Here is a 24,361-nt window from a genome sequence, read left to right as displayed (position 1 = left end):
TCAGCTTGCTCTGACGAGATCAAGTTCTTTGGGTGACTTTTCCTGGTCTCAAAGGTAAAGAGATTTATTTATTTTTGGTTTCTCACAGAGATATTTGGAACACAGTTTTCTAGGGTGTTGCTAACACAGGCACACACACAACACATACACAGATAGTCAAACATACTATACTTGACATAAATGTCAGCTATTTTTGATTAATAGTTATTTTTAATGTTAGGCATGTGACAAATGTGATACTTTGATTTTCATGCATAGCTTTTTTTTTTTTTTTTTTTTTTTTTACAGGAAGCTTGTTACTGTGGAAAAGCAAGATAATGGAACATTTGGATTTGAAATTCAGGTGGGAAGTTTTCAAATTTTCCAGACTTTTAATGAAAAAAAATGGCACTGATAATGTGATATTTGCAGAGGAAGAATAAAGTCAGACTTAGAGAATGATAGATGCTGTGACTTGTTTTCAAAAATGTGTGGCTGTTTCTGGTAGCTTTTCAGTCTGTTGGTACATCAAGGTACATCAAGGAAAGAAAACATTCAAGTGGATAAAATAACCCTCATGAGACATACTCAGCTCCTTGTTCTTAGTTGCTTTAGTCTTATAGGTCTGAGACTGATCAGAAATATGTGATATCAGCCAACCCATAAATAAGAGAGCGAAATACTCTTTATATTGCACATTTTAAAATTCATATTACTAATGTGGTTTGCATAATCATTTTATACTGTATATCAGATTTGAAATCTATACTTTAGTATTTAGAAATGCTTGAAAGCATATGTAATTGTGTATAAGGATTGCATATACTCACATATAGTTCCTGTTACATTTTGAAAATACTAAACTTTTCATACTGGATGTAATGAGAAATTTGTACTTTTTTCCCCCTTAATGACAACATTTTATAACTATTATTTGAAACACTTAGGAACATTTGGCTTTACTGGTATATTGCCTCATGCACTGGGAAAATTTTAATAGTCTTTATGGGTTTCTATTATCCAAACTAAGAATTTCATTTCTTATTTGCTGTCTGCTTTCTCATGGCCATATTTGCAGAGATAGTGAGTTAGGTCAAATTAAGTCTTGTCTAAGTAAGTGCAAAGGAAGTAGCTTAAGTATTACTCTCTTCTTTTTCCTTTACACATTTGCATTTCTTTCAGATGTGTTTTGCATAATCATTTTCTTATACTGCACATCAGTTTTTATATCTTAACTTTGGTGCTGCCTTCAGAAACTTTGGTGACTAAATATCAGCCCCACAATTGGAAAGTCAGCGTGTTTTAAGATTAGGAACAGGAAGCTGCTACGTAAAACATGTTTTATGAATAAAGAAACAAAATGGAACTCTAGCTGCAATGAACAGGGAGAAGGCTCTAAGAGAAAAGAGGCTTTCTCCTTTCTGAACCTTTCTACCTTTGAATTTGATGAAATTGCTAATTCTTTCAAGTTTTAGAAGCATAGTACTCTCTCTCTTACTTCTCATTCATATGAAACACTCCCTATTCTGTTGTAGAGACACTACGTTTTATGTCATCATTTCTTTTCAAATGAGCATTATCCCCAAGGATGTGCAGCCATTGCTATTGAAACAGGAGCAAAGACTACTCACTTAGCCTTAGTTAACACGGCCAAGGATGATCTTTTCTCATTTTTCTATGACACATGGGGAAAGGTGTTTCCCCAGCTTTCTCCCTCATACCATAAACACTCTACACGAAACAAGAGACAAAACTATCATTAGTAGACCGTGCACTACAGTGGCATGGACTTTTGTGGATCCATGTGAACTAACAGCTTCACCTCTGAACTGCAACATGTCTGTGTTATCCTAGTAATGCAGGGGTCCTCTGCAAATTCCCTTTTGGTGCATGCTTTCCATTACAGCTCTATGCTATAACCTATTCTCCAGCACTCATAAGATTTAGAGCAGTCATCAAATAGGGGACATGACTGGGAATTCTGAAGAACAGACGGAAGCTCCTGTACCTTTGCGGTACTCCCAATGTTAACACATTTTTGGGTCCTGGTCTACAGGGCATGCTGGGAGAGAAAAGTCTACCTCCTCTGGTTTCCATAGGTGCTGATATTTTGCTGCGCCAGGGAGTAATGTTGCATGATAGGAACACAGACCTTAGATTCATGTACAATTGAGTTCATGTTCATTCAGTGTTGCCTTATCAGGTTCTTAGGTGCTTCAAATAAAATAACACATATAAAGTTCTTAGCAATGGTGTGCCTGGTTCCAGTAGAAGATCAGCAAATGATAAGTGTTAGAATGAAGGTCATTGAGCATGAGAAAAGGAATGTGACTTTTGTGTCTCTAGGAAATGACTGAGCTGGAAGACTGGGTAAAAAAAGAAATATCTAATTATTTCTTTCTATAACTGTGGGAACTTGGCTTTCCTTCTCCATGTCTAACCCCCAAATTTTACACCTGTTGCAAACAAATATATAAATGTAGGCTATATTAATCAACATGTTTCCCCTTCCCTGTACTCACCTTGCTCCCTGGGCATGGAAGGAGGATTCTCACTGCTAATGAGAATCATTGTAACAGTGGCTTTCCAAGGGAATGTCTTTTATGGCTTTGGTGCAGGTACTGCGTGAACCAGACCACCCTTCCGTCTCTGGAAGGGCCGAGGCTGTGGCAAGAAGACTCCCTGAAGAAAAGCTGTTAGGGGGATCTGACATAGGTGGAAAGCAGATGGTATGATCGCCAAAACTCTCCTCTACCTTTAAGATACAGGGATTCTTAATGCTTTCCAGAGTGAATAGAAATCTCTTAGAAGTTAACAAAGTCAAGTTTCTAGAAGTTGCTTACATGTGACTGACTTCCTGTTCTGCTAGTTCTGGAGCCTGGGTGTAAAATAAGAAGTAATGAACATTGGATATTAATTTTTCCACAAGGAAGTAGTGCTGGAATGTAGTTTAATTTTAGGAACCAGATGTTTAGAAGACTTAGTCAACTCAGAATGCTGATTTTTATTCTAAATTGAACTAGACCTTATAACTTAAATATGTGAAAGAGAAAAATATAGGTCGCTGGTCTCCTGTATCCTGCAAACATTTGAGCTGTGTTCTTGGTACAAATCGAGAAAAAATAAAAACAAAAACAAAACCAAACTATTGTTGCCAAATTGAGGCAAGATGTGAAGCATAACTTTTTCTAATTTAGTCAGGTGGCTAATGAACTGGTGAATATTCAGGGCGAGTGTACCAGCGAGCTCTCAGAAATGAAGGTAATTGAGTCAATTATAGTACTTTTGAATTAATGCAGGGCAGATTGTCATTATTTGCAGAACTCTGATTTAAAATAATTATTGTTGGCATATCTCCTTTACTGGATGTGTACTGTTTCATATGCTCCTGTAATGAGTACTTTACTTGGGAGAATCACATAGAGATTTTTTTTTCTCTGCTCTTGGCCACTATTGTTTTATCCCATTGAGAAAAGAGAAACTGAATTTTTCTTGATAAATACCCGATAATGATAACATCAGGTGTTCTCTTAGGTTTGAAAGAATAACGTCTTGAGCCAATCTCATCCTTTCTTTCTCAAGCCAGATATGTTTTTTATGAATGGAGCTGGCTACAGTTTGTGTGGGAAAAGTGTAAGATTGGTACATAGCTTCAGTTTATATTCAGGAGAAAGGCTTTCCAAATTGTTCGTTGCACTTACTTGTTATACAAACTTAAGGTAGGTGATACCATTTAATTCTTTTGACAAATAGATTTTGAGGTTTTTTTGAATAATAATTGTGTATCCCTTTAAATTTCACAGACTTACAGGCTCCAGAACCAGAACACTTGCTCCTCAGAGATGTGCACTCTGATCTGCAAAATCCAGGAGGATAGCCCAGCTCAGTGTGCTGGCCTGCAAGCTGGTAATTTAGAATTTTGCTCATGTTAGAAATTACTTAAATAGCAAAGAAAAAAAATTTTTTGATAGTGAAGGTCAGGACATGATTGTTGGTTTGAAATGTTGCCAAGGTTTGGGGCTTGTTTTGTTTCACCTGCGGGTCAGGAGATTATTTAACCAATCATTTTAACACTCATTTTTCTTGGCATCTCCCAGGTGATGTTCTTGCAAATATCAATGGTGTAAGCACGGAAGGCTTTACCCACAAACAAGTTGTTGACCTGATCAGATCGTCAGGAAACCTGCTAACGTAACTATCTGGCTGCTTCCCATGGGGCTTCAAAAATGTTATGGTCTCTCATAATGCCTTGTTTAGCGAGTGAATAGGCTTTTTGTTTAGGATCACAAGAAGGGAGGCAGTGCACCTTTTCTTGGGGATTGGCTATTAACATTTTTATCAATTCCTTTTGTTTCTCAGGGTTCCCTCAAACTTGAACATGTGTCAGCATCTGAAGTCAGAGGACATCAATAGCCCAAACATCTGAGTGGGAGGGATAGCATTTAAAAAAAATTATTGTTAAGTCAAATTCAATTACACTGGCACACATTCTCTTTGGACAGAGAGAAATGGGTCCAGTTTCTATGGGTGATATAATCCTGTGCTTAGAACAAATAAAAGATCAGAAGGGCTGAGTTTTTTTCTCTTACACCATCAGCCAATTGTTTCTCTCTCTTAGTGTTCTGTTCGGAAGGACGAACCATCTGCTTAACCCTCCTGCCCTGCACATGCGCGTGGGCGTGCGAGCATGCACACGCGCACACACACACACACACACACACTCACACCCGCTACTGTTCCTTACTTAGTAATGGGAAATTAGTCTCCCCAAGTAGAGATTCAACTGACATTTCCTTCGTACCACCCTTAGAACCTAATAAGACCTAAGTAATTAGTTAAAAGATGGAATTAACCCATTCATTAAAATGATATTTTTTGAGCAAATATTATTTCTCCAGCTCTGTGATGGGCTCATGGGCGACAAAGATTCTTCTAGTGCTTTAGTAATTGCAGAAGGAGATAGTCAAGAAAAGCTTACAAAAATAAGAAATTTTGATATTTCAATTATTGATAACTGCTATGAAAAGATAAAATAAGGAATAGGATAGAATCTTGAGTAAGAGGGCTCCGGCTTTAGCTTAGGTGTTTAAAGTGGTCCTCTCTGAGGTGAACTTTGAACTGGGAGCAAAATGTAGAGAAGGGATGCTTAGATGAACTCCTAGTGACAATATTTCAGGTAAAGGGAGAGGTCTCTGAGTCATTGGAATGGGCTTGGCATATTCAATTTGGAATTTTCTTTGGAGAGAAAGCCGGTGCAATTTGTAGTTGGTGAATTAGGAAGAGTATAATAAGAAATGAAGATGGAGAGTTCTCTAGAGAGCAGAATATGGGTGTCATCAGCTAGGCTTAATAGTTTAGAATTTACTCTGATTATCTCATTTATTCTTCACAGCTACTTTGTAAGGCCAATTTTATTCTTATTTATAGATGAAGTGACTCAGGCTGAAGTGAGGTTTAGTTAAGACCAACCATCCAGCATGCCAGGGCTTGGGATCTGACCATCTGCTATGGTTGCCTGGATCTCTTCTCCAGCTACACCACAGCTGCTCCTTGCAAGCTGCCAATAAAAACCCATTGGACGCTCTTCAGTGATTCTAGCCTAAAACTTTGAAGGATGTTTTTTCGGAGTGTGTTGCAAGAGTAGTTTTGAAAGATGACCAGTGATGTAGAGAATTGAATCCAATTCTGTGGATCCTGTGAGTTCAGGGTAAAGAATGGGGGCCACTCTAGCTCTAGAGAATCTGCAAGGCAGGAACCATATAAAGTCTAAGAGAATATGCTGGTGGTTAGAATCAGAAACCTATTTTCAAACTGGTGAAATGGGCAGATCTTAGGTAGATAATTAAAGAGAGCTGGGTAGAGACAATTGGAAATCCATAGATCAGGAAAATGAGAGCCAGTCTGTACAAATACTGAAGAGAGCAGCCAATTTATGCCTGTGGTTCTGCCCATAGACATCTATGGCTTGGGAAGGTGAGATCAACATTAAAATCCCAGACATCTTCCTAGGGAGCCTCACTGCTGCCCAGAGTCAAGATGCCCTCATGAGAAAGTAGACGTGTTGGCTTGCTTTCATCTTATTGTCTCAAGTATGCTGCTATTGGAAATAGAGGAAAATTTGCCTCCAGATTTAATACTACTATTTTACCATGCTTTCAAAAATATCATGAATCTTTACAAAGTTACAGCTTACGTATCAGAATGGATTCAAACCAGTACTTTAAAAATGCTTAGTTATGTGACTCACACGTGAAATTTAATCTTCTTCAGATTGATAATTAGCTGTCAAAATAAAGGCTCCTAACTTGAGCCACAAAACAAATTCAAATCACTCAGAATAGAACAAGCCTTTTTATTTTCAGAAAGGCATTCGTTATAGGGAGAAAGAACACCATTAAATTGATAATTCCAGGATTAAAGTTTGTACACATAAAAGGTTTTGTGATGAGAGAGTCATATGAAAGTTATTATCTCATAGTAGTTCTGATTCTATTTGTTCTAGTTCCAACATTAAAGCAATTTACAGAGGTAGATATTCCTAGAAACTTAGGGAAGAAAAGCTGTCCCCCTGTTTCAAGAAAGAGTTTATTGATGTCACTTTTGGAAAGTCCCTGGTACCTGTTTCATTGCTGTGCCCCTCATACTTAGCACACTATCTAGAGTCTGGCACATAGTAGATGCCCAGCAAATATGCACCAAGTGAAAGAGGCAATTCAGCCAGACCACACAAGAACAGATTCTAGTAGAGAATAACCATCATTGCCATATAAAATGAGCTATAGTTTACAAACTTACCAGAGTCTTTTCTTTCAGTCACCCTCTCAAAGGGAGTATTTTTCCCTATGTTCTTTCTTTAAATGTTGTCAGAAGGTTTGGCTTAGGTCCAGATACTTGAAGTGCCATGAGAATGGTAACATTAATGCTCCTTTTAAAGGATAGTCTGTGCTCAAAGTGTAGTGCTCCATAAGGATGGTACTTGTTTGAAAGAATCATTCATGCTGTTCCCTCCCCCCACACCTTTTTTTTTTTTTCTTAAAACAGGATAGAGACTCTTAATGGAACAATGATTCTCAAAAGAACAGAGCTTGAGGCAAAACTGCAAGTTTTAAAGGTAATTTAATTTAATACAATGAGGCACATTTTTCATTCTTGAATGTGTGAGTGGTAGAATAAAGATCTATTCGAAGAACTGAGATAGCCCTTGAAGATGAAATGTCATGATGAGTCTAAACTGCTGAATTATCAAGAGCCATACAATTACCTTTGCAGGAATATTAAATTCCACAATCCAGGGCAAATCACTTTCTTGCTTCCTACTTCTCCGTTGTCTATGAGCCTCTGAAAGGCAACAGGAAGGCACATCACCTGAAGAACTTTTCATTAATGCACCTGTGATCTCTTTTGATTTACATTTCTTTTGGAAAAAAAAAAAAGAAGGAGGCGCTGTTCTTTTCATCACTTTTCCAAGCACTGCATGTGTGTGCAGGCAGGCCTGGATTTTTGCTTTTCTATTGTCCTTCTCGGTATCCTTCTGTTCTGCCTCATTCTTACTGCAAAAAGCATCTCCCTCTATACCTGTGGCTATTCTTGAATCCACTTTCATCAGCAAATACGCTATCAACTTTGAAGAGGAAATTAACAGGAGATAGTGCACAATGCAGGATGTTCAGTGAAAATTCTCTGGGCTCTTTGAGGGTCTTAAAATTTTCAGTTTGCTGGACTGGTGAGGTTCTGGCAAGCCATGAAGTCTAGGCCCTCACTCACTTCTGTCTGAGTCATGGTCCTGGAGACCCCTCCCCCAGCACCAGTTGACCTCTTTGCCTCATTGCTTCCCCCTGCAGGACAAAGAGGCAGTCAATCTAATAGCAATTGCACTGCTTACTAAAAACAGGTTGCTCACTGGGACTTAGCTTAGCAATAGCTGCCATTTATCAGTTTTATTTATGGAGTATGGACTTCTTAATTATTGAGCCCAAGAGGGTAGAGTTTCCATATTTCTGTTTCAACTTTATTTTGTATTCCTCCCTTCAGCTACATTTAATTCATTAACAAACCCTGTTTTCTTCTTTGTCAACATTGGTTTTATTTTTTATTTTTCAGGGAACATTGGTTTTATATTTCTGTCATTTTGCTTTTCTCTGATTTTCCCAATCAATTTATAAAATTCCTTGAAAAAAATTCTCTGTTTAGATTGTGACTGAAATTGAATTGTTTATAGAATAAATGAGACCAATGGACATCTTTATGATGCTGTCTTTTATGTACTTCAAAAATATTTGGTAATTTCTTCATACATTTTTGCATGTTTCATTATATTTATTCCTATATACCTTCTAATTTTTCTTTCTCTAATAAATGTAGCCTTTTAATTTTTCAACTACTTATTGCTATTGATTTTTGCATAAAATTTTAAATCCAAGAGTCTTGTGGAACTCCCCTTACTCCAGCAATGTTTGTAGATTACCTTAGATTTTTTACGTAAACATAAAATCATATGCAGATAATCAAAGCTTTGCCCCTTTACTTCCAATTTTTCAACTAATTTATTTTTTTTTCTCTTATAATATTGGCTAGGACCGTCAGCATATTATTATAAATAGCCTTCTTCACATTAAAGGAATGCCTCCAACATTTTATCATTACATTTTTATAAGGATTAAATAGTTCTTAATATTATATTTAGGTTTTTAACACTGTCAAAAGTTAATGCATTTTTGTAAAAGAGAAAGTCTTAGTGAACATCTCTATTAAAAAAAATGGTTCTTTCAGCCTTTTGTTTAAAAAAAGGAAGGGAATGTAAAATATAAACTAGTAATGTCATTTAAAATATAAAGGAAAATAGGTTTATGTTTCATGAAATAAAGTACTCTCTTGCACAATACTTATTTTCATGCTTCTAAGCATTTTCTGTTCTTTGGACATCTTCTCTAGAAGTTTTAAAATACATAATTTATTATTTTTTCTAACCTTAATTTTTTTTCAATATTTCCATCCTTTGCCAGAACATCATGAGGACCTTAACATGTTTAAATGTCTATTTAAGAGTCCATCTTTCTTACTGCCTACTTTATAGAATTTTGTCACTTTTTAAATGAAAAAGATACAAGTAATTTTCCAAATAGCTGGTGGTGAACAAGTATACCAACCTGTGAGCTTATGAGCTTGCCCTAGTTTCTTGTATTCTCTTCCTTACCTCTGGGTTTATTTTCCTTCTTGCTGGATTACTTCTTTCAGAGAGGATAAGTAGGTCTTTCTTTATTGATAAAAGTAACTTTATCTCCCCACTACTATCAAAATAGAGTTTTGTAGGTGATTGAATAATTCTGAGCTGATGTTTTGTCTCCTTAGCACTTTGAATGTATTGGTTCTTTGATATTTTTGTTTATGAGAAAGCTCCTAATTGTTTACCTCTTGTAGGTAATCTGCATTTTCTATATTTTCTTCTAAAAGTTTTAAAGTTTTTTTTTTACATTTAAGTCTTTATTTCATTCAGAATTAAATTATTTAGCATATAGTATGAGATAGGATTCCAATTTTATTTTTTCCATATAAGTACTTAGTTCTCCCAGTATCATTTATTTTATATGATCCTTCTTTTCCTCCAACTGACCTGCAGTAAAACCTCTATTTTTAAGCAAGTTACATATATGAGTGGATGTTATAGTCTTCCAACTCTGATCTACTGATCAATTTGTCTCTCTAAACCTCAGTTGTTTGACCTTTGTAATAAATATGTATATCTGGTTGGGCAAACTTTCCAGGTTATTTTTGGTCGTTTTATTGTCTGTATACATTTTAGAATCAGATTGTCAAGTTCCATAAATAGATGTTGCAGTTTTGATAGATAATCATGTTTTACATAGATAGATCAATTTGAGGATACTTGAGATCCTCATCATATTGAGTTTTCTTACTGACAGACTATCTCACTAAATAATTTTTAATTATTTTCTCAGAGTTTCCGTTGTGGCGCAGTGGTTAACGAATCTGACTAGGAACCATGAGTTTGCAAGTTCGATCCCTAGCCTTGCTCAGTGGGCTAAGGACCAGTGTTGCCATGAGCTGTGGTGTAGGTTGCAGACGTGGCTCAGATCCCTTGTTGCTGTGGCTCTGGCATAGGCCGGTGGCTACAGCTCTGATTAGACCCCTAGCCTGGGAACCTCCATATGCCGCAGAAGAGACGCTAGAAAAGGCAAAAAGACCGAAAAAAAAATTTAATTATTTTCTTTATGTCCTTAAATAATAATTTTATACAAATAGATCCTTATGCATCTTTTATTAGATTTATGCCTTTGTAACATGATTTTTTTCTTATTATAGTGTCTTTATAAAAATAATGTTCTGACTGAATTTTTTAAAAATATATTTTTGGATCTTTTTTATAGTTGCTTTACAATTTTGTGTTAGTTTCAGGTTTATAGCAAATTCAGTTACATATATTTTTTTTCAGATTATTTTCCTTATAGGTTTTTAAATAATATCAAATATAATTCCCTGTGCTATACAGTAAATCCTTGAAATAATGCCATTTGCAGCAACATGGATGGACCTAGAGATTATCATACTAAGTGAAGTAAGCCAAAGACAAATACCATATGATATTGCTTATATATGGTAAATAAAATGATACAAATGAACATACACAAAGTGGAAGCAGACCTACAGACATAGAAAACAAATTTATGGTTACCAAAGGGGAAAGGGTGGTGGAGAGTTAGGAGCTTGGGATTAACATATACACCCCACTATCTATAAAATTGTTTGAGATTAATATATAGATAAGTGAAATAAAATTTATACCCTGTTACTATATTCAAACACCTTGCTAAACTATATAATTTCTAACAAAATATCTATACATTATTTTGAGTTTTCTGTGAAGATAACAACTATCTGTTAAGAAAGATACTCTTTTTCTTACTTTGCTACACGGGTTGAAGCCTATAATACAATGTTGAAAAAAACTATAGTAGTAGGCATCCTTGCTTTGTTCTTGACCTTAAAGGGTGTTATTTTGATTTTTTCCTCTCTCCATGGAAAGACTTTTCAGGTTAAGGAGGAGGCCTTCTATACCAAGTTTGCTGGTAGTTTTTATAGTGCTTGTGTATTAGATTATATCAAATACTTTTTTCTGTAGCTGTTAAGATGTCTTCTCATTTATTTATTTTTAAAAATCTATCAAGCTGGTGAGTAACATTTAAAGATTTTCTAATGTAAAACCACCCTTGCATTTCTAGAATAAACCTCCCTTGGTCATAATTTATAATCACTTTTTCTATACTTGTAGAATTGATGTGCTAACATTTTCTTTAGGATAGTTGAAAATAGCTTCATCTTACAGGTAGATGGCCCATAATTTTCTTTTCTCAGACTTTCTTTCTTTAGTTTTGGTATCAGATTTACTGGACTCTTAGCATGAGCTGCGAAGTCTCTTCCCCTTTTTGTTCTCTGGTAGAATTTTTGTAATGCTACCTGAATCATCTGGGCTTGGGGTTCTTTTTGTGGGAATACTTATAAACTCTGTTTCGGTTTCTTTATTAGTTGTAAGACTGCTCAGGCTTTCTGGTTTTTTTTTTTTTTTGGCTTTTTTTTTTTGAGACAGCTTATTGAATGATGTTTTTGTTAATAAATTAAAAATTTTTTTTCAAATTCATTGCATAAAGTTGATAATAAACATTCTGTTCCCATCTTTTTCTTTTCTATCACAACTATGATTATGTTCCCATTTTTATTCATACTACTAGTTTGCCTTCTTTTCTATTTTTTCTTGGTAATTCTCTTTAGAAGATTTCCCATTTTTCTGTTTTCTCAAAAACCAATTTTTCAACTCTTGGCGATCTTTCATCTGTTGCTAGTTGCTTTTAAGGTGTTGTTTTGTCTTTATTGATCTACAGTTTCATGACAATGTGATTAGATATGGGTTGATTTCTAAATTTATACTGCTTAGAACTTGCAGTGTGCTTTCAATCTAAAGGCTTGTGATTTTCTTCAGTTTTGGATAATTATCAGCTTGACCTTTTTGAATATACCTTTCTTGCCATTCCCTAGATTATCTTCTAGAATTCCTGTTAGACATATTTCAGAGTCTTTTTGATTTATTTTCCATGATTCCTAACCACTTTTTCAGGTTTTGTATCACTTGATCTTTTTTATGTTATATTGAATTCCTTAGTAACCTCGTCAGTGTTGTTATCTGTGTTCTGCATAGAATGTGTTCTTTCTGTTGAATTTTAGAAATTAATTTTTAAATTTTCAATTAGTTCCTTTTCATGTCTGCTGTTTTTGTTTTCTTTCTTTGTTTCAAATTTCTTGTTCTTATAAACATTACATTTCTCTCTCAGAGTATTCTAAACATTCATATTTTAAAGTCTTTGAACACTTTTCTATTTTTATTTTGTTGGAGAGAATCCATGTACTGACCGTCATTTTTGTTGTCTTTCTTCTCAAACTTCCACGGAGTTCCAGAGTTGGATTGCCCACTTCCCTTGCATAGTGGCCTCCACCTTCCACTAAGTGTAAGCATTGAGCAGGGGCCTCCACTGTGTACTTCAAGGTTTCGAGTCCAGACCCAGGCCTGGCAGCTTGGATGTTTTCCCTGGAGGGCCAGTGTGCTGCTTGGCTCAGGTCCTGAGGCTGTGTTTATGTGCTCCTGCCTCTCTGGGTACATGCTCTCCATGAACTATAGCCACCCTCAGCAGCTTTGCTCAACCTCCTTTTCACGGTGGAGGAGCTCCAGCCAAGGTTCTTTTCTCAAGCAGGAAACTTGACTTTGTCTCTGCCTCATATAAGTGGATTTAAGCTATAGCCATAGGGTCTAATATCTTTGTAATATCTTTTTTTTCTCCAGCTCCAAAAGACAATTGGGTTCAATCCTGCTCACCTTCTTGCATTTCTGTTCCTCTTCTAGTATTGAAATTATGAGATTTCCAGCTCATCTCTTGAGCCAGAAACGTCCAGGTCTGACCTATAACCAGGGTCAGGTTGGCTTCCCCTTCAGACATGACATTTAGTTTTTGTGTCCTATGTTAAGTGTGCCTTGAATCCTTTAAAGACTCTTTGTAGGGCCACAACCTTTTCTTTAGAAACGATGGTCCCTCCTGAGCTGTGTTTTCAGGGATTCCCTTTTTCATGACCTATGATTCAAATGTTTAACATGAAAACACCACATCCAGTGGGACTGGCTGAGGGAGCTACTTTTTAATCTAGCTCTGATATTTACTGGTTTTGTAGCCCTTGGGAAATATTTTGCTACACTGACCTTTTATTTTCTAATTTGGAACTTTTTTAGGACAGAAAAATTAAACAGCATATTATCCATGAAATCACTATAAAAGTAGCAAAGTGCCACGGAAATGTTTAACTGTATGTCTCATGTAGATTGAAAACGTTGGAAATACATTCACCCAAAATATCCAATGTGTGAAAGCTGAGTGTTGGTTCAGGAAGCCATCCTTTTATATATTCATTTAGCCAGTATTTACAGAGCAGCTGCCATGTAGCAGGCACTGAACCAGGCACAGTGAAGTAATGTGGTCCAGTATGTTTAGATCTCATCTGCTTTATCTTCTTCTAATAGTAAGAGGTTAGATTTGCCCAAATACACAGCTTTGATGTTAATAATAGGCAGAAACAGACTCTGAGGAAAATAGGGAAGCTCTTAGTCACTCTGACACATCTGCTCTTTACCCTGGTATTTTCTTAGTTTAAGTGACGACGTACTTAGATGACTGGGCCAAATCAACAGATTAGATATTTTAAAACTTTTATTTTCACAAAAACTATTTGGCAAGGCCTGACTTCATATTTCTGGAAAGTAAGTGCAGAAATACAACTTCTTCTTCTCTCTATATTTAGTTTTGACTGTCGATCTATCCTTATGCTCCCCAACTGGACTCTATTTTCTTAAAAGAGATAAACCTCTTCAGAAAAAAAAAAAAAGGGCTTGGTGTCTATGCCAGATCCTTGCTAGTTCTGCACTTCCTGGTTTCCTAACTCAGACCTTCATAAAACCACTGATTTACATAGGTAACAAGAGCTGTGAATAAGGTAGCCCAACAATCTGATACTCAGGTAGACTTATTATAATATAGAAAGAGTGAGATATTAATAGCCAGGTATTGCTTTGATTTATTGATTGCATATTATATTGACAAGCATCAGGATTGCTGCTGTTACTGTTATCAAGGCTTAGAAAATCTGACCGGGTGATTATTCAATCCCTGAACTGAGGAACCAGCCATTTCAGCCATTTTATGACATTATTTATTTATTTATTTTGCTTTTTAGGGCTACATCTGGGGCATATGGAGGTTCCCAGGCTAGGGGTCAAATTGGAGCTGTAGGCTAGCCTACACCACAGCCACAGCAACACAGGATCCAAGCTACGTCTATGACCTATACCACAGCTCACAACACTGCCTGATCCTTAACCCACTGAGTGAGGCCAGGGATCGAACATGCATCCTTACGGTACCTAGTCGTATTCCTTTCCACCACGCCACAACGGGAATTCCTAATGACAGTCTTTGTAATACTTTCTTTCCTTCATCTTCCTCTTCCAAATGTACTTTTTTTTTCTTTTTCATTTTAGCCTTCATCTGCCCCTACCAGTTTGCTTTGTACAAAGGACTGCTTGTCTCCAACGAGGCTGCCTTTCCTTTGGGATAAGTGTCCACAGGCAAATCTGAGCTCTGCCTGCCTGCCGGTTCACTGTGGGGACCTGAAATGGCAAAGGAAGGGGTAGAGTCTTGAACAAGGGGTGGGAGGGAGAAGGAGCCTTTGTGCCGGGTCAGCTGCCTTCTTCCTGGCTTGCTTTCGATTCCCATCGACGTGGCTGGTCTGTCTGTGTGCCAGGCCAGGCCTCACATGCTGTTGTGACCATTACAGCAGTTGCCCTCACATGACATTTGTGCCCTGGGCCTTATATTATAGTTGTATCCTGGGCCACTGCTCTCACACATGAGGCAGCTGAGGAAGGAAGCAGTTCAGAAGTCAGGGTGCTCACAACGTTCTAAGTTTAGCTCTCCAAGGAAGCCTTTTAGAGCTGGTCATTGTGTCTTCCCCTTTGGGTATAGAATGAATAGATACCAAGCACAATAGACTGTTTTGGTGCCCCAGACTTATAGAATGATGATGGTAGTTTGTTTCTTTGTTTTTTTCAATTGAAGTATAGTTGATTTACAAGGTTGTGTTAGTTTCTGGTACACAGCAAAGTGATTCAGTTATACATATACATGTAGATGCATAGAAAGGTAGGTGGATAGATATAGATTCTTTTTAAAATTCTTTTCCATTATAGGTTATATTTAATAAAATATAGTTCTTTGTGTTATACAGTAGGTCCTGGTTGTTTATTATTTTATATATAGTAGTTTGTATCTGCTAATCCCAAACTCCTCATTTATCCCCCCTGCCTTCCCCTTTGGTAACTGTAAGTTTGTTTTCTATGGCTGTGAGTCTTTTTCTGTTTTATAAATAAGTTCATTTGTACCATTTTTTAGATTCTGCACATAAGTGATGTCATATGGTATTTGTCTTTTTCTGTCTGATTGACTTAGTATGATAATCTTTAGGTCCGTCCATGTTGCTGCAAATGGCGTTATTTCATTCTTTTTTATGGCTGAGTAACATTTCATTGTGTATATATACCACATCTTCTTTATCCATTCAAAATGGTGATGGTATTTTTTGAACATTTACTGAGCTCTAGTCTCTGTTCCAACATTCTAACCATTTTATATCTGCTAATGCATTTAATCCTCATGACTGTCCTGGGGTTTAGATTCTTCTGTTCTCATCTTAGAGATGGGAGAAGCCTAGAGTGTGAGGCCTTAGCAAAACAGTTAGTAAATGGACACAAACCCAAGAACAAACCTGATGCTATAATATTTTTAAATAAAGAATATATAAATGTCATGGTCTTTTACTACCTGCTATTTCTATTAAAATGATGTAATTGCTTCAACTTGTTGGTGCTACTAGATTATTTCATGAGAAATTAGCATTTCAAATATTCCCCTTTATATATATATATAAATCCTTTAAATAAATGGGAGGGATTTGTTAATGCTAGAAAGAAATGAAAAAAAAAAATAATGACAAATCGCAACACCCAGAAATAAATTGCTATACTTGCTGGGGTTTCCTAATAATTAGTACTTTTTTTTTCTCCTTTCTCAGCAAACCTTGAAGAAAAAATGGGTGGAGTTCAGATCTCTACAGTTACAGGAACAGCGCCTGCTTCATGGTAAATGTGATTTCCTGTTCAGAAACCACACTTAAATTTCATTCTTTCTGCCTTTAAATTATTTTAAGATTATCATCATTACAAGAAAAAATTGTCTATCATGGATCAAGATAGTAGTCTGAGTTTCTTTGGTGTGGCTTTTGGAGTGACCAATGTATTTGGAAAAGGGATAAGTCATACACCCTCCCCTTCATACACACAACACACAAACAGGAGAAAACCTGCATACACACGCCTGTATGTACACACACTTGCAAGAGGCGCCTGGGGATTTTAGAAGAACAATAGAAATGATTGCCTGATTTTTTAATACTACTTCAGCAGATGAATTAAATTTCTGAGAACCTACATAGCTCAGAGGCTGCATAGTTCTCAGAAATTCTTGAAGTCATAATGGTCGCATGCTTCTTGTGTGGAGCTCCTATTATTTGTTCAAGGTGTGAAAGTTACAGTAACTCAGAGAAATTCTTCTTTATGGCCCTCAAATCTAAGGCAGAAATGTGAAGGAGCATTATAACAGGAAAAGCATGGCTCTTGCCATTTTGTGCATTGTGTGAATTTAAAATTTGGCTGGAACTCCCATTGTGGCTCAGCAGGTTAAGAACCTGACATAGTGTCCCTGAGGATGCAGGTTTGATTCCTGGCCTCACTCATTGGGTTAAGGATCTGGCATTGCCACAAGCTACGGCATATGTCACAGATGTGTCTCAGATCTGGCATTGCTGTGACTGTGGCACAAGTTCTAACTGCAGCTTCAATTTGACCCCCTAGCTAGGAAATTCCATATGCTGCAGATGCAGCCCTAAAAAGAAAAGAAAAGAAAAAAAAAAAAAAAAACCCAGCATGTTGACTTATTTGTATGTGACTGGTGTAACCTGAGGAATGAACTTGTATGTACAAATATTTCACTGAAACAACCAGCACTAGCTATGTGGGTGTGAAATATGAGCATTATCTTCTTCAGATAACACACAGCTATTTATAACCTAGAATATCTGTTTGTTAAAAGTGATAATCTGTTTACAGAAAAAAGGTACATTTAATTCTTAATTAGGCACTAATTTATGGCTTAGAGGTTTGTGTTAAAGTTCTGTATTTTCAAAAAGTGAAACATATATGTGTTATTACTCTTTTTGTGTTTCTAAATTAATATTCTTAAAAAATGTATAACAGACAGGGGGTTAGGGGGACAAGGTCTGAAGTTTGCTGGAAAGAAAGAGGCACAAATAGCTGGCTACTTCCTAGATCTTTGTAGACTTGAAGGTGTTTGGGATATCTTTGCCTCTGCTTCTGGAGCATGTGGTTTGATCTGATAAGTGTAGGCAGTTCTGTGGTTCTATAAGAGTGGCCTTGTATAAACAAGGTTTTAGTTCAGGGTCAGGTAGAATGACTTCTCCTAAGGCCATTTTTTTTTTGAGATACTGAAGGAGTTCTTTAGTTTACCTTTTTTAGACCTAGAATAATATCCAGGGAATGATATTCTACAAGCCAATTGCTCTCCAATCAAAAGAAATTCATTAACTTGTTGCAAGAAAAAACAAAGTAGGCTATGTTAACAAAAAGGAAAGCATTATGGCTAGCCACCAAAATGCTGGCCCTACTCAACCCTGTGGATCAAATGGAAAAATAAAGTCACTTTTTATATTGTCAATCAAGGACAGAGGCATGCAGCTGAGATAACCAATGTAAAATAAAAGCATTTCTTTGTGTGTAATGTTCTATTACTTTTCTTGGGGAAGTCTCCTTCTAATGATGTTTTTCTCAGGCTAGTCCTACAAATAATCTCTTTTCTTTAGGAACATACCAACAAATTCAGTACAGAAGCAAGTGGGATGTGAACAGGCTATTGGTGGGAGATGAAAATCTGAGTCTGGAGAGCCCAGATATAGGTTATAAAAGGTTGATGAAGAAATTCAGCTAAGCAGATAAAATTCAACACCTTCAAATGAATTATTACTTATTTGGGGACAAGGATGTTTTTTGAATACATTATCATTTCAAAGCATTTAAGTATTAAGTTATTCTAAAAATAAATTGTAATATTGAAGCTAGAAGATATGCTTTCTCTTTTAAACACCTTTGAATTTTCTAATAATCAGCCTAGAGGTACAGGTTTTATAACTGTGTTTTCCATACACTTCAAATGATGTTGTAATAATTTTAAAAGATAGTAGCTAAAAATCAGAGGAACTGAAATGAAGAAAATCCATAGGATGGCATTTCCCAAAGTATATTCTTTGAAACCCACTTCTGTGAGAATTTTAATAAAAGGTGGCAGAGTAACTTCAATTTAAGAGATGATCCTTTTGGAAAATCACAAGTCACACTGCCATACTGTCAGATGAGCTGAACTGTTCACATAGGAAGAATCTTGCTTAAATTTATTTAATCTAGCATTAATTTTTTTTTTTTTTTTTTTTTTTTTTTTTTTTTTTTTACCGTGGAGCCCCTTTTACATGGGAACTACTCTATGAACAGCTAATTTGAAGAATCCCCCTATAAGGTTGATCAGCTGGTCTCATAAATAGTCACTTATTCATGCAAATCAAAGCTTAGTGAAAAGTATTATTTACCCTTACTCTTTCTTGTGCCCTTCAAAGTAATTTTGGTGTATTTACTTGTAGAGGGTAATGGTCAGATCCATTTTACAGTAGACTCTATTTTCTGCATTCTAGGTGATGCGGCTAACTGCCCAAGTTTGGAAAACATGGACATAGACGAATCAACTTTGTTTGGAACCCTGCCTGGTCCAGCCCTCATGGACCGGAATCGATTATCCAGTGAAAGCAGCTGTAAGAGCTGGCTGAGCTCCATGACCATAGACAGTGAGGATGGCTACCAGACATGTGTGTCTGAGGACTCAAGCAAGGAAGCCTTCAGCCGGCAAACAAGCACAGATGATGAGTGCTTTATCCCCAAGGACGGGGAGGATTTTCTGAAGAGGTCTTCTTCAAGGAGGAACCGGAGTATTAGCTCTGCCAGCAGTGGGTCCATGTCTCCCTTGTGGGAAGGCAACTTCTCAAGCATGTTTGGGACCCTGCCCAGGAAAAGCAGAAGGGGAAGTGTCCGGAAACAACTCTTGAAATTTATCCCTGGCCTTCACCGCGCTGTGGAAGAGGAAGAGAGTCGCTTTTAACGGGTCCTAGTGCCCTTTTATATTAGCTTATTTCGTAACAGTCTTTAGATTCATTTAGATCAGCTCCACCCAGCTTAGTGGGAAAGTGCACACAGATTGCAAAACTGACATCCCATTTTATGGCAATAATGACCTTTATTTAAATTTTCATGACATTATTTTTTCTTCTTAAATTTTTTTTTTTTTTTTTTTTTTTTTTTTTTAACCAGCACAGCTTAAGTTCTAAGCAGATAGTTGGGAAATTAAGTAATAAGTTAGGAAATATAATAAATGAATACAAATGCCTGCTCCTGTTAATGCTGCTTGTGAAAGCAAGAGTGATATTTATTTTCTAGATTATTCATGGTAAAAGTTGAGAACTTTTTTGGAGTCAAGTGTGAATAAAAAAGTGACAGAATATAATTATGTGAAACACCTTCTGTAGGTTAATTGGTAAGTTATAAAATTTTATAGTTGCTTAAGCTCAGTAGCCTTTGGGGAATCCTATTAATAGGCAATTTTGAATGTTTCTGTTCAATTCTATGAAAGATTATAAACGAAGGTGATCATCAGCCTTTTTTTTTACATCTACAGTGACAATAAATCAAGCAGGAAGTATAAGATTTAATATGAGAGTTTAAATTTTATGAGATCCATGGAAAGATGTTATCTAAGGTGGGTGCTGAGGTAGATTATAATAAGATCTTTCTTATAGTCAGCCTAAACAAAATGAGTGGGGACATCATTCTTAACCTGATTCAACTTTTGTTCTGCCTAAGCATTGATAAGTCTAGAACTCTCAAGATACTACAGCCTTGTGATTATTTTTGAATAAATGTCTAAAATTTTAAAAATTAGAGTCAGGAAAAGGATTTTCCTCTAGTAGATTTTTTTTTTCACTTTACTCTTCACTTTATATTTCATATCCCAAAGAGTGATTGCCTCAGCACTCTTTTTCTATGATACTAACATATCATATTACTTCCAGCCTTGTAATAATATTTTTACTCCATACCCATTAAAGTCCATGATTTTTCTGTTCTAGTGATACAGCTGCTCATTATCTATACTCTAGAACAGATAATCTGGACACTGTAATAAATAGTTCTTTCTGATTTTATATTCTGTGTGTGTGTCTATCAAATAGAGACATTTGACAGTTGAGTTTGAGTGCAACTGTTACACTTAAATAAACTGAGTAAAGAATGAGTCATATTTGAGTGAAAAAAAAAAAAAAAAAGAAGTGAGGATGAGGAAGCCTGTAGGGTAAGAAATAAGTAACAAAAAAAAAAAAATATATAGAAAAACGTTTCCAGTTGGGACTTGCTTTCTATTAATTCTTTGAACTCAGAGATATCCAGTGGCCTCTACTTGAGAATCATTCATGTGAAAAGTAAGGTTTTCACAGGAACAATAGCAGTTGTGTCTATCACTTACTGAATAGAAAGCAGGTTAAAAATGCTTTCCACTTGATCCCAGAGATAACCCCATAGAGAGATAATAGGCATGCAAATAAGGAAGCAGAAATTCAGAGAAGTCCCTTGGTCAGGTGCAGGGCTGATATCAGAGTCAGTTATTCCCAGCACTAACTTATCCTCTAAGTTTCTCTAGATATCATACACTTTAGCTGGTTCTATGTAGTTATCATCACAGTACTACCCCCTGCCCCACCCTTAAGAATATTTAAGACATATGATTGTAGATATTGAATGAATAAGGATATTGTAAACAGGAAAAAAATTTCTATTTGGTAAAGAGGAAAACAAACATACATTAAGGGTGGACTTTTTCTCCTGGCCTCTACATGCAAGTTTTCAGATATAAGCACATTAATAACTGCATGGTTAGCAACACATACGTTTTCAACAAGGGCTTGCATAGCAATTGTAAATCAGTATTGACTGATATTGCTTATTTTTCATTATAGACTAGAATTATCATGTTAAATATTGGTTTACATGAATGTAGCATTTGCTGTTAATCCTGTTTTGACAAGTCTGGGGGGAAATAAATATCACATTTTTTTGAGGACTTCTACAATGTGAACAATGTTTCAAGAACTACCACAGTTTGGAAACGTAGACAAAGTGTCATTTGCTTCTCTATGGTTTTAAGTGTTAAGTATACTGTAATGCTTCTTTCTTACAGTAAACATCAAACCCCAAATGGTACTGGGAAGAAGTGCAGCATGTTTCATTGTAGTCTGTGATAAGAAGAATTAGAGTCAAGACTTAGATATATTCTGGAAAAAAAGTTAAGCACTTTTTAACCAAAGTTCAGGAAGGAAGAGTGTTGTCATGTTTTGTGCGTTCACATGTTGTAAGAAAACTGTTTAGTGGAAATGTGGGTAAATTTCTCACAGCACAGCTTTTCAGACTGAATGTGACTTCAGTGGGGCTCTAGAAGATTTCATTCTCTAATCTTCTGGCACAATGACCACAATGACTCACTTTGATGTAATTTACTTGGAACAGAAAAAGCAAAGAGTTGATTTTTTTTTTTAACCCTAAAGTTGTCAAATATGTAATACTGGTGAATTTCATTATTGACAATTTGTCATGAACATGCATTTTTCTCATACAGCATTGATTAATAAGCCAAATTTGAATCCTGGGTATATTGGGAATTATTCTGTCATGATATTAAAGGAATGCCACTGTCTCAGACAGGTTGGAACTATATATTTTGAAATGAACTTTTATTTACCACTTTCTACTTTGCAATACTTTTATATCTTAGTTGCATGATACAAACAGTATTAAAAAATCCTAGTTTGAACTAAAAATCAAACTTGGACACAATTTGTGTATACTAATCATAAAGGATAAATATTTATGGATATGTACAATCTAAGTACAGTAAATAGTACATAACAACCATACCAAATCCTTCAGATCACAGAATTATTGGTGATTTATATCCATTTCCTTACAGAACTCTGGGCCATACAATAAAAATTTGATGCCTTTCAGAAATAAAGAATGCTATTCTTCAGTGTCAAAACTTTTTGCTCCCTCTATCTTTGCTTACCTACTTTAAATGAAATGGTTGTTTTACAAACAGGTTAAAAAAATCTGGACTGGCTTCTTGACACCTACCTATTTGACGTTCTTAAAGGGCATTACCAGAATTCCCACTGTGACTCAGCAGGTTAGTAACTCAACATAGTCTCTGTGAGAATGCAGGTTCAATCTCTGGCCTCACTCAGAGGGTTAAGAATCCAGCATTACCACAAGCGACTGCATAGGTCACAGATGTGGCTTTGATCCGGTTGTCATGGCTGTGGTAGGCCTCAGCTACAGCTCCGATTTGACACCTAGCCTGGGAATTTCCACATGTGGCAGATGTGGCATAAAAAGAAGAAAGAAAGAAAAAAAAAGAGGTTACCTACTTGAGACTTTGCATCTGTATAAGCTTTCTATTGTTGTTTGATAAATTAATACAAAAATGAGGTTTAAAACATATTTATTATCTCAAAGTTTTTGTGGGTCAAATATCAGCAAAGCTTAGCTGGGTCTGTTCAGGGTCTCACAAAACTGCAATCACAGTGTCACCCAGGATTGGGTTCTTATCCACAGGCTTGACAGGGGAAGTATTTCCTACTAAGCTCCCTTACGTTGTTGTCAGAAGCATCACTTGTGGCCACAGATTTCATAGCAGCTTACTTATTAAAACACAGCAAAAGAGAGAGAGAAATACTGCAAGCAAGACGGCGTCTTAAATAATACCATGTAACCACAGAGTGACATCCCAGCAACCTTTGCCATATAACACAACATAATCACAGGAATGACATTCTATCAACTGAGCCATATTTTGTTTGTCAGACACAAGTCACAGGACCTACCCACAGTCACAAAGCAGGGGTTACACAAAGGCAGGGGGTTGGAGGCTATCTTAGACTTTATTCACAGCACTATTCAAGTAGTTCACATACTTGATAGTTTAACATATTGAGTCTTCTCTAAACTCCTTTGAGCAAAAATAAATTGTGAATGGTACTATTTTCAATTTTTGCATAGAGAAATGGTCAGATTAAAGACTTTTGAGTTTAAAGAGCCTGGCCAAAATTGTATAACTAGCCCAAAACCTGACTAGGAAACTATATCCCAATCTATTATTAAATTATCAACTTTTTCCACAAATGGATACAGTGATAGAAGATTTTAAAGGAATGTTAAAGAGTGAACTAGTAACTTTCTTTCAACTTCTACTCAGGGAATCTGAATATATCTAAGTGAATTCAGTGATTAACATGCTGGGCCTTATCATGTTTAACTGGGTGCGTCTTTACTAGCACAGGATAGGAATTCCACAGAAAAACAAAACAAAATATTAATAGTCAAACCTACAAAGCACAAAAGGAAATGATCAACCATGAGCAAAAGTCAGATTCCACAAATAGCAGAATTATCAGAACTTGAGAAAATTAAACAGCTTGAAAGAATAAAAAACATGTATAATCTTAGGAATAAGTCCCACAACTTGATAAATAACATCTACAAAAAACCTACAGCTAATATTATAATGTAGGAAATTGGATGCTTTTCCCTTAAGATCAGTTACAAACAAAGGATGTCCCCTTAGCATTTCTATTTATCACTGTACTGAAAGTTCTAGCTGGTGCACTAAGACAAGAAAAGGAAATAAATGCTACACAAATTGGGAAAGAAGACATGAACCTGCTTTTGTTTTCAGATAATATGATTGTCAATGTGGAAAAATCCCCCCAAATCAACAACAACACAAAACATCCTGGAACTAATAAGTGAATATAGCAAGATCATAGTATACAAATTACTACACAAAAGTCAATTGATTTCTTATACACCAGAAATGAACAACTGAGATTTTAAATTCAACAAACAATACCATTTACGATAGTACCAAATACATAATATGCTTAGGTATAAACCTGACAAAATATGTGGAGAATCTTATGTGGAAAACTCTAATGAAAGAAATACAAGAAAATCTATATAGATATTCTGTGTTCATGGATTAGAAAATACTAGCTCTTC

The 24,361-nt window shown here is 36.0% G+C and overlaps 1 protein-coding gene across 3 annotated transcripts in view; it reads left to right on the top strand.

Annotated features, from left to right (window-relative positions):
• CYTIP (cytohesin 1 interacting protein) overlaps positions 1-22,343 on the top strand; it is a 68,161-nt gene extending 45,818 nt beyond the window's left edge. For all 3 annotated transcript variants that reach the window (XM_021074749.1, XM_003483653.4, XM_021074748.1), the window contains 7 exons: positions 5-54; positions 289-343; positions 3,783-3,885; positions 4,077-4,170; positions 7,021-7,090; positions 16,159-16,225; positions 18,901-22,343. In XM_021074749.1, the coding sequence (XP_020930408.1) occupies positions 5-54; positions 289-343; positions 3,783-3,885; positions 4,077-4,170; positions 7,021-7,090; positions 16,159-16,225; positions 18,901-19,361 (900 nt within the window). In that variant the 3' untranslated portion in view covers positions 19,362-22,343. The remainder of the gene's footprint in view (positions 1-4; positions 55-288; positions 344-3,782; positions 3,886-4,076; positions 4,171-7,020; positions 7,091-16,158; positions 16,226-18,900) is intronic.

The sequence above is a fragment of the Sus scrofa genome, chromosome 15 (genome assembly GCF_000003025.6).
Source record: "Sus scrofa isolate TJ Tabasco breed Duroc chromosome 15, Sscrofa11.1, whole genome shotgun sequence".
In the NCBI taxonomy this organism is placed as follows: domain Eukaryota; kingdom Metazoa; phylum Chordata; class Mammalia; order Artiodactyla; family Suidae; genus Sus; species Sus scrofa.
The sequence above is the reverse complement of the archived record's forward strand: the minus strand, read 5'-3'. Positions and strand labels throughout refer to the sequence as shown.